At 39.2% G+C, this 11604-nt stretch overlaps 1 protein-coding gene across 2 annotated transcripts; it reads left to right on the top strand.

Moving 5' to 3' along the window:
• Positions 1–406: 406 nt before the first annotated feature.
• sncgb (synuclein, gamma b (breast cancer-specific protein 1)) lies at positions 407–9670 on the top strand. Of its 2 annotated transcripts, XM_026350781.1 has the most exons (6): positions 407–801; positions 4477–4518; positions 4862–4989; positions 5545–5562; positions 6446–6487; positions 7644–9670. In XM_026350781.1, exons 1-6 carry the CDS (start codon positions 681–683, stop codon positions 7650–7652), a joined length of 360 nt encoding a protein of 119 aa, XP_026206566.1. In that variant the 5' UTR covers positions 407–680; the 3' UTR covers positions 7653–9670. The 2 variants fall into 2 exon arrangements, with proteins under 2 accessions (XP_026206566.1, XP_026206567.1); XM_026350782.1 differs by lacking the exon at positions 5545–5562.
• The last annotated feature ends 1934 nt before the right edge of the window (positions 9671–11604 follow it).

Raw genomic sequence — 11604 nt, 5'->3', positions numbered from 1 at the left:
TTCAGTGAGACTTCACTGGCATTATACTACATTAAAGGGAATAATAGACACATTCAAAATGATGTTACACAACCAGATACTTTTAAGAAATACCCAGAAAATGTAGAAGAAAGAGGAAATCACATCTTTAGGGCAAGCTGTGTGATGTAATCACAGATTACATGACAAACTCTCACATGGCATACTGTATGATGTGAAACAGAAATTCCTCTTCATTTCCAGCTCTGAAGCTCTTCTAGTTATGTAACAGTGCTCGCAAGCTCGGCATCTAAAAAGGTATGTCAACCCCATTACAATATGCAAAGAGCAAGCCAGAGGCTGTGCTGAGCATGAGTGAGCATCATCAGGAGAAAGACGGATGAGAGTGGAGGGACGCTTGAGGGGCGGGGTTGCAGCATGACTTGAAAATGCTGCAGCATCCTCATCCTCCTCCTCCTCCTCTCCGTCTCATGCATAGTTGCTGTTTTCTCCCCGTTCTGTCTCTCAGTCTTCATGCTGTAGTCCTGCTGTGCAGTCATCTTAGCCCTCTGTTGAACCACCAATAGGAAGAGGTGCCACCAGCACACACGCACTCTCACAGACGCACACGCCCTCACATCATCTCCTCTGCACATTCACCGTAAGCACCAGCCAGGCCAGCCCGTTTGGAGCAGGGGAGTCCAGCCGTCTCATCACTCAAGATGGATGTACTGATGAAGGGGTTCTCCATGGCCAAGGAGGGCGTTGTGGCCGCCGCAGAAAAGACCAAAGCTGGCATGGAGGAAGCAGCAGCTAAGACCAAAGAAGGGGTGATGTATGTAGGTAGGTGCAGAAGACAAAGTTGGTGGGTTTAGGGGGAGATGCATTCATGTTTTTACGTGTGGTTGCATCATGCTTTTGCATTTTTTAAGGTGGGGTCCCATGGGTGTCCATGTCTGGGACATCTGAGACAAGAAAAAAGAATAGAAAGAAGGGGATGGAGTATGCTCTGGCAAGACTCTGCTGCAGGACTGGTGCAGGGCAAGGGGTGGGGTGTGGGGTTAGAGCGAGGCATATGGGAAAAAGTTGTTACTGGGTAGCAGGACAGACACTAGTGGAGGACTGTCCTGTTTTAGAAAAAAAAAGGGAAAGTACAGAAGAAAGGAGAAAGGAGGGACACTGCAAGATCTTGTGAAGGTGCTGCCTCAGGTTCTTAAATAGGGCATAATTCACATTAAGGAGCAACGTACAGATAAGTTGACCCACATTTAACAGAGAGTGATGCTAGTGTATGTAATTAGCAATTTATTCAAATAAATGTAAAATTCACAATGAAACCGCATGCTTATGAAGATGGAGCATTTAATTTAACAAAAATGTGTTAATTTATAGTAAATGCCATGATACTTGTGGTCCTGCTGTAGCTTCCTGGTCTTTAGCAATGACTGCATCAGATCCCAAGGTTACCCTGGGTATCAGGCTTTTCGTCTATCTGAGAGGGGCGAGGAGAGGTGGGTGTAAAAGTAGGAGGGTGGGTGAGGAGTTAGCGGAGTGGAAGTCTGCAGTCCATCTCACAGCCACTCTGACAACAGCATCACAATTTTAATCATGACGATGACACTGGAAATCAATGTATGTATAAGAGTCAATGTCACAAGCTGCATGAGTGAGGACAGAGCGAGGGAAGGGGAGAGAGGTGAGGCAGATGGGGCAAAGATCGCTTGAGCATTGCAGCAATTTGCTCTCCAATCACCCCCTCCCTTCCCCTCGTCCTCCCCCCATCCTTGTGTGTGTCTGTGACGTTGCAGCAGCAGAATTTGGCTGCCAGTGCGTGCAGCTTTGATGACAACTCACCTTCCTCCCCCACAGCTTTTAAAACAAGTCCCCAACCTCCACCCCTCATCCCATCCAACCAGCTTGGGAAGAATGGAAGGATAGAGGGATATGGAGGGGTAGGGACAGAAAGCAAGAGAGGGAGGGGGTAAAGCTTCTAGTCTTGTGGCTTCTGTATGAACAGCTGGATGGACAGGAAGAGAGACAGTTAGTGATAGAGTGATGATAGAGGAGGTGGACGGATGATACCCACTGGGAAATGAAACCTGGCTGGTGACAAGCTCAGGTACAGGCGAGGAAAGGTAAAAGTGAACTCAGAGCTAAAGAGAAAAGATAGAAAAAGAAAATGCAGACCACAAGAGAGGATGTGATCACTGATGTGGAGAGGGTTGATGGCTCAGATAAGTCACTGTATCTGCCTGCAGTAGAGTGCGAATGTCAGCATGTGACTATGGGTACTTAGTATCAAGGTCTGCATGCTCGCCTTCACACACAGGCCAAATTTGGAGAGACAGCGAGACGTACTTTGAAATGATTAAACATCCCACAAGTCACTGAACACAGATTGCATATAGAATATAGCATATAGCTATATACAATAGCTGTTTTTTACCATTTATTGTTTTATGTAGTTGTTTATTATCTATATACTGGTTGCACATGTTTTTGTAATCAGTTTTAAATGATTATGATATAAATATTAACATTTCATTGATAAATAAATTAAACGTTAAGAGCAGGGGCGGTTCTAGATCCTTGTTAGGGGGGCTTTAAGCCCCTTACATGATCAACTACCAAACTATTAAAATTTGTTGAAAGTATAATTTCTACTTTTTAAAATAACAAAAAAAAAACAACAAAAAAAAACAACTTGATTAAATGTTATCAGAAAACCAGTTTTCTTTTTTTTTATATATTCTCTTTGCTATTCTGATTATTCTGCCCTCCCTGAATAAAAGGTGAACAGTTTCCAATATGAGAGAGCTGCTCATTCAGGCTGTGTATTTGCCTCCCAAATGAAGGCACTGTAAAACGGAAACATACAAAAAAAAAGATATCAAAACTGACAGAACATTTAAATATCTACAGCACTATGACGTGTTTCCTACCCTAGTCAAATGACAAGGAAAATGTGCCATGATGTGTTAAAAACTAGCCTATTAGCTCAATGCTAATACATGATGGAATTCCCCATCAACGCGCTAACACAGATTAACATCAGTAATGATGTTATACAGTAGTGAGGGCTATGGCCCCCTAAGGATAGACTCCTAGAACCACCCCTGCTTGAGAGGAAAGAGTTTCTTCTCAGAATATTTTGCAAAAATGTGGCTTTGGTTGTTTTTCCAGAAAGGGATTTGTACTGTCCTGCTACAACTTAAAAAGAGGAGTCAGTTTTTGTCCTGTAAATGTCTATTCATTACACATCACAGTCTCCTAGTCTGTTACCCGCCCAGCTTTCCTTTAATGTCTGGTTATATAGCGAGTGTGTATAAACATATTAATGTCTCAGTGTCAGTTCACTCCAAGCTGAACTGCTACACTACAAATCATCCTGTGGATAAACTGAGAAACCTGCATTTGTGCCCATTTGAGCCATTATTTCATAATACAAAAAGTCCTCACGCACTTATACCTGCTTATGTTCTATTGTTGTTTTAAATAAGTGCTAAAAAATAAGACATGTTGCACCAGAAAGTGCACACTCTTTCATAGAGCTTGTTTGTTTTTCTGATGGTGACAGACAGGTCACCACAATAATTTTATCAGTGCAAACAGTCAGGAGGCTCTCTCTCCTGACTAAGAGAAAGAAGCTGTGTCATTGCAGTGTGTGTGTGTGTACTTAGGCACGTGGCTTATGTACCACGGGGAGCGTGCAGAGATGGAGGGATGCAGGAGACAGAGAGAGGACAGACTAATGCAGGATACAGTAAATAACAGCATCTGTGTGAAAGTACAAAGAGACAACAGTCAGTGTGCACAACCTGGTGTTAGTCAGCAGACTTATTTCTCTTGCTCTTTCTTAGTTTCTTCCTTCAACCACGAATCCCTTTAATTTTTTAGAGCAGGTATTTCTCTCCTCTGATCCCTCACTCCATGAGATTATATAACCACAATTTAATCTGCTTGGGATCAGACTAGAGCACAGGGCTGGTGAGCAGAGAGTGATATGTAGAGTTGATGCTATTCAATGGATGTTTTCTAATAAATAGATCTGAAAATCGCACAAATACTGTATGGTCAAGTCAACTGAGCTTTGAAACACTCTAGTTTTCAAGGTTGTGAAAGAAAGACAGAAAGATGAAACAATGCAAGCAAACAAAGAAGCAGAAACAAAACTCAGTCACACTGAAAGGACACTGAGTAGAACAGGGTTTGATTGTATTTTTAGAAAGAGCAATGGACCTTGCTGATCTGACACTCTCAGGAAGGTCACGTCAGAGTCTAGTGTCGGCAACAGCAGCCAAAAGAAGCAACCTGACATACAGAAATACAATACTTCCTGCAATAATTCTACAATTTTATGGTGATTTAGAAATGTCAAAGTAAATACAAAGAATGGCTGAACCCCCTTTAAGTAATTATTAATTATTAATGAATGTGACTGTGTTGTTCACATGTTAATTAGGGCAAATACCTAGATTTGTTAAATTTGTGATTCTAATCCCTCCTTTTCTTTCTCAGGCAGCAAGACAAAGGAGGGAGTTGTGTCATCAGTAAACACAGGTAAGAAAGGTTTTGTGTGGCCTTCATGTTACATACTGTACACTAGTCCATTACTCAGTCACATATAGTAAACCTCTTAATGCAAACCTTAGGGGGAAATGGTAATAAAAAACACATCTACAGTGGCTAATATTGGTCTAGTAAACTGCCCCACCTCTGATAAAGAGTAAGCCCTAAAGCTTATCTGTGGTGCCATCCAGTACTATCCTTGCTGTTCTATTCTCCAGAAGTACAGAAATACTGGCTTTGACACCAATTCTCTCATCCCCAATGTGTCTGTGTTGTGTCGGTGTAGGTTGGTGTTTCTATTTTACCTCTAACTGTTCTTCACTCTGCCCCCCAGTGGCCAACAGGACCGTGGATCAGGCCAACATCGTCGGAGACACAGCAACTGCCGGAGCCAACGACGTGTCACAGGCCACAGTGGAGGGTGTGGAGAACATCGCCGCGTCAACCGGGATGATCAACCAGGTGAGTTACCACGGTGACACTGCACCAACACCTTCCAGGGTTGGAGCACACAGCTGAGAACAGAGGGCCCAGCCCAACAAACATCTTTTCTAAGGATGGGAACAACATCACAAAGAAGTCGGCCACTAGACAGAGTTCTTTAACCATAAACACATCAGAGAATTGCAGTACGACATAAAAATGTATTTATAATTTATATTATATTTACATATACTACTGTGTTTTTAAAATTTTTTTCCATGATGCATTTAATGCTTATTGTCATTATCAGGTATCTATTAAACCATTATGGTTTTGTACTTTATTATAATCTAAATGCTTTTTCAAAACATTTTTCACGGTAGTATAAGGAAGGTTTTAAAACCTAACACTGATAACACCCTCTTTGTGCTTTAAAGTTGTCGTCAAACGTTAGATGTTCTTACATCTCACATTTGGCTTTGCATGCCTGCACCACTGGTTGGTCTTTCTGTGTCTTGTGTGTTGCCTGTTCTGTTGTAATATTGTGGCAATGTCTCTTATTTTGTCTGTGTTTCATTTGTGTTTTCCTGATAGGAGGAGCCTGTATACGAGGTGCCTATTGGACAAAACAGTGTTGGGGTCATAGGTCATCCTGGGGTGGGCTGGGATGAAGAACAGATAGACAGGGGATTATCTGCATGCTAAATGCTTGAAGTAACCAGTTTATTGGGTATACTGTACAATATAATCCAACAGATCCACAATAAAGTCAAGTTTTTTGCAAAATCACTTTGTTTAAGGTTGAACATGTTGCAGTATGGCATCACTGGATCACATTAATTTATACAGATGTGCCTAATAAACTGGTGTATATTAGCTAATAACCCTTAAAAGTGAGCGTCAAGAGAAGAAAGAGAAACAGAAGCTGCTGTGATGCTTCCCAAGTTAAAAAGTAGAAATTCGTATATTATTTTGGCTTTTTGTAAAATAAATTTGTTGGATAACACGAACTGGGAAAAAGCATGAAGGAACCAACACATTACTTTCTTCTGACCTTCTGCTTCTGAAACCTTCTTTAGATGCTCACACATGTATGAGGTTTTAGGCAATTAATACTACTGCTAGAAATTTGTCATTTCTAACCATGTAGCGATAAGTAACATACAAGCTCTCAGCACATCACATGAGGCAGTAGATATATTCTTGGCATGCACAAAATAGCTTTACAGCCTTCTCAGGCTGAATGAGGCCTGTGCACCTAGAGCCTGGCAGGTAAAGGTTATATTTCACTCTTACGTGCGCTAATACACTAATCAACTAACTGACTGCAATAGAAATATTGTAAGCATGAAAGTAAGAGTTAGGATTGCTGGTAAATGAAAATGAAAGCTACATAGATGGGTGTTGCCACCACCTCATTCCAGCATCTTCCCAGAAGTGTCTGCTGCACCTCTCTATTGTGTCTGATTCTCACTCTTCTGGTTTCATCCTACAGGGAGAATATGGGGGAATGGAGCAGGGTGGTGAAGGAGGAGAGGTAAGAAAAACAGACCGACCTGCTGTTCCTGTTGTTGCTACTGTGATGAAAGCACAGGAGATTATTTATTATTACTTATAGAATATTTAAACTCAGTAATAATAACAATGTTCCTGTGAGGTGAAAAGCAGCCAAAAACATTTGCTCAAGTTCTGATTTCATTACAGCAACAGAGATCAGAGAAGTTCACTTCTGTCTTACTTTTTTCGTCCATTCACAGTTTTTTCATCATTAAACCTCATGACTTCATCTAGTCATGTGTATTTAGATAAGTCAAGATAGCACTTTATTGATTTGCCAAAGTTAAAGTTCACGTCACATCAGCAGAGTAAAATGACATCAAAGCTTAAAAATGCCAGAACAGAAAAAATCTAAAATAGAGTACAAAATTACAGGTTAAACCAAAGGTTTTTAATAATAATAATAATAATAATAATAATAATAATAATAATAATAATAATAATAATAATAACGTTTTCTCAGTCTCCTCAGCTCCTGGTTGCTTTTGTTCTTCCGGAGGATTTCTAGTGGATTTGATTTCTCTATTCTGTGATCAGACCTTTGTTTTGCAAGGCTAATATCTAGAAGCTAACAGCAGTCGAGCTGTTGCCGTGTGAGCAAAAAAACAATGTTGTATCCGTGGTAATGTGTTCCCCCTGTCAAAGTCCTCTTACAAACGCAGGAAACTGTAAGCGAACAAAAAACTGCTTTGTTTGTGGAATATTGAATCATTTTAAGATTTTGAGCATAAAAACTTGAAGGAAACAATGAGACATAAGTGAATAAATCTTTTTTTTTTTTGTAGTGAGTATGGACAAAAAGCTGGGAAAGACTCATTTAATCTCTAGCAGTACATGGTGTAATGTTAAAAGTGACATGAGCTGTCAGAAAAAAGGAGCAGTGGAGTAAAAGATACAATAATTCTATCCAGTGAAGTAGAATCACAAAAGTAAATCAAAGAACTGCAGAATGATGCTTAACTGCACCACTTCTCATAACCCGTGAACTGGTTTTGACTATGTTGTATCTATGTCGTTTCATTTCCACTTGCAATCTTCTTTTTTATGTTGCATTGTGATACTACTGCATTTATTCTAAATAAATACTTTATTGACACTAATTTAAGTCTATTTTTTCATCCTTTCCTTCTTTGCAGGGGTATTAGTCGTCTTCAGGACCGCCGCTCCCGTCCTCTCCAGCAGCCCTCCGCTCCTCCTGCCTCGCTGTACCAGACTCCAGATGTTCAACATATTTTTTTGTGACTGTACTGAACCAAAACCGACAACAGACTCTACCAGATGCTGCACATTAGCCCTTCCCTGTTACTCCCTGATACCTCACCCCCATTTCACCCCTCAGCAGCCCCCTGTCACTTGTCCTCACACCCTCCTCATCGCCTCTGATCTTCTGCAGCCTGTAGCTTTTCCTCCATTTTCCCTTCTTGCCTTCTTCTCACTTGTGTGTTGGTGTTGTCCTGATATGAACCCTGATGTCGTTACTGCCCCCACTCCTACCAGTCGATAGGGAAACACACACACAAACAAAACAAAAGGCACACCTTCATTAGGCATATTTATGACACACACACATATAGTACATACCAAAAATACCAGCATAGATACATGCACAGGGCAAACAAATTATAACCATAGAAAAGAAACTATGGGGTGTGTAAATACATTTACGCCGCAGTAGTCCACAACAATAACTCATTGTGTGACAGAGGCAGGGTGTGAGAGAGTGTGCAAGCTGCTTTTTGTGTGTCCATGTTAACTTACATGTGTGTATGCATGGCGTATAAACTAGAACTCCAGGGGCTTGTGCAGGGGATTGCACATTGAAGACAGATCATTCTGTTATGTGTGCTGTAGTTAAGTAGCTGCAATAGACTGCATGAACAGACGTGTAGAGTGACTTGTCGAATTATAGAGTAGCAGCTGTTTTTGTGTAGCCTCGTACAGCTTAGTGTGCATTTAGAAACAGGATTATTTCAGCATCTTTAACTAAGAAGCGACTCACAGCACTCAGCTGTGAATTTCTCAGATGTTAGAGCGTTAACTTGGATCATGTTCAATAAGCAGTTAAAGTGAGGAGACAGAACATATTAGCTATAAAATAATAAGCAACTAACAGTCAGCAGTGTTTGGTTTAAATAAATTTAAACATGAGCATCTCCCTGAAAAAAAGCAGACGTGATTGCTAATTGTTTATTGGCTAATGCAAATCTCCCTTTTTCGTCACAACCCAGCCCAAAATCAGCGTCAATAGCATATAAACATAAAAATTGTTTATGTGAAAAAGACGGTGTTGCTCTAACTTAAATAACTAACTAAGAAAATTATCCATTCATGCTGATTAACATCTTCCAAATGTGTAAGTGTCTTCAGGTTCGATAGCCTCACTTCACTGAAGGGTTACAAAAAGCTGATAATGATAATAATGATTACCTCTTGTCATGTAGTTGCTTTTGAATCTTTGTGAAACTGTTTTGCATGGCGCTAAGATTTAGAAAAAATAGCAGTCTGGACATTAGTTAGTTGGTTTTTTGAGTTCATATAGGGAGGGAATCAGTCTGCTAAGAAGCAGGATGAAGATTTGGGTTTTGTCATAGATGTGAGCTTCATGTGTAGTTCTTTGCACAGCTTAAACTTACAGATATGTAGCTGTTTTAGGGTAGTTTTTACTGGAGGTCTTCACACTAATTAGTCTAAATCTCTGCTGTTCTGAAGCTCCTGCGCCACGCTTCAACTGTATCAGCCAATCAGACAATTCTCTTCTACCGTCCCTGTCATGTCCCCTTTCACTGCTCGTCTGCCCAGCTACAGTGTGTGTCCGTATGCACTGTATGTGTGTGTATGAAGTATATGTGTGTGTGTTAACATAGGACGGATTCAGCCAGCAAAATGTGTTTGTGTGTGTGTTTGTGTCTGGAGTAGGTTTGTGTGTTTTTACTTTGAGGCCAATGGAAACTGACAACTGCATGTTGCCTTATCAAGCAATCTGACATTCATATATATATACACACACACACACACAGACCAAACACTACACAGCACTAAAACACTCACAGCAGACTCAATCACAAATACACAATTCACACACTATGTTTAAGTTGGCATCAAAGCAGACTCGCAGATTTTTTAAACATTACCAGTGAAAATAAAAAGGTTTTGTTGAAATCCAGCAACTGTGTCAAGAATTTATTTGCTCAAAACATTAGGATCTCACAGGACGAGGTCATTTCAGGACCAGAATGACCGACTAAGGGGCCACAGAGAAAAAAAGAGCTGTTGGCAAATATGAAAATTGAAAAAATACACCTACCGGCATGTATAAAATTTATAGAATAACATTATTATTATTATTATTATTATTATTATTATTATTATTATTATTATTATTATTATTATTATTATTATTATTATTATAGTTGTTGGGATAATAGAGGTTATGATTACTGTAAACCCCATAACCCCCAACACTTAAAAAAACTGAGTTACTATTGACACCATAACATATTGGACATGCAGGTTTATTTCAGTTTTGTAATATATGAGGAAGAAGAATCGTACAATTACAAAATAAACACTTCAGAAGGCATTTAATACAGAAATTATTTCAATACAGAAATTATTTCAATACAGTTCAAGGACAAGACTGTGAAATAGGACTACACCCTCCGAGGCAGTAGGTGGCGCTGTGGACTTTTTTTACTTGTTTGCAAAACAAAACAAAACGTAGAAGAAGAGGGGCGGAAGTTAATTCAAGTTACAATAGTTTGAATGACACCAAACAATTTGTGGAACAAATAGTGAATAAGCATTTTCTTTCTGAAGACATTTCAAAACAACAACAACAACATGTCGAAACTACCACAACTGACGGTGAAGGAGATTTGTGGAGCATTTGAAAAAACTGCAGATAATTACCACCAAGTGTCTCTGTTACTAGAAAATGGCCAACAACCAAATGTGAGGCATGCTGCACAGAATAGGTTTGTAAAAGTTGACTTTGGGTTTTGCGTTATGGGTTTTCTATGGTTTAATTTACAAGTAACGTTACTTAAAGCAAAGTTCAAGACAGTGTCTTGTTTTGTTGTAGGTTTTAACATTTAGCTAATGGCTTTAATTGTGCACTTTTGTTGTTAGTAGTGAGTTAGCAGGTGACTGTACAGTCCTGTTGATTTCTCAAATTAAAAATGCAAAAACACATAAACAACCATAATGTGAAATGCTTTAAATCAGTCCTCTGTCAGTACTGTGTTGTATTTAAACCTGTATGTTATGACTCAAGCTGTTCAGAGTCGACACATTATTGTGTCTGTGTTTCTAAAGTTTATACTGCAAAGCACAGAGCAGGAAATGTCACTGATTAATTAGGAATGTCCTATTTCATATGTAGTCCACATCAGTAGAGTAGTTTCAAGCAGACTTGAGCACAATATCAGCCATATGAAACACATTTATGTGAAGGGGACCTTTACAAACGTAAAGATACAATAATGTGTTGTGTGACACTATGTTAAGCAGTAATGTTAATACTATATATGTGGATCATATATACAATATATGTGAAAATAAAACTATACAATTATAATTATGTGTACACCACAAAGAAATCTGTGTATTTACCCTTTAATTATGTATAGATCTAGAGATTTCCCAAACTTTTGCTTTCAGAGCTAATACAAGCACATTTTCACCCTTCTCACTTGAGCGAGTGGGTCTGGGCAATACTGTTCTGCCATTTTGGAAAGGTCAAAAGTTGGCATTTCAGAATTGGCATGCAGATGTGTGTAGTATAAAGTTTGTTTTAGAAGCAATAGTTTGAAGTTAGGTAAAATATGGTTATGGTTAAAATATGGTTAAATAAAAATCATATCAAATTGGACCAAATTGTCTCTCTGATCAGAACATCTCAGTATAATTAAAACTTCTGCTAACACCCAAATTAAAAGCATAAATTGGTTTTATTCAAATTAAATAAAAATAAGTGGCTAAGCATAAGTAGCATCAGCTAAACAATGTTGTGCAGAATTTCACTGTAGGCTCAAGGTTCAATATAAGAGGCTGAAGTTGTGCATCTACAATGGGCACAATATTAATATTATACTTATT

Source organism: Anabas testudineus, chromosome 19 (genome assembly GCF_900324465.2).
Source record: "Anabas testudineus chromosome 19, fAnaTes1.2, whole genome shotgun sequence".
NCBI classification, from domain to species: Eukaryota; Metazoa; Chordata; class Actinopteri; order Anabantiformes; family Anabantidae; genus Anabas; species Anabas testudineus.
This window is presented reverse-complemented; position numbering and strand designations above follow the sequence as displayed.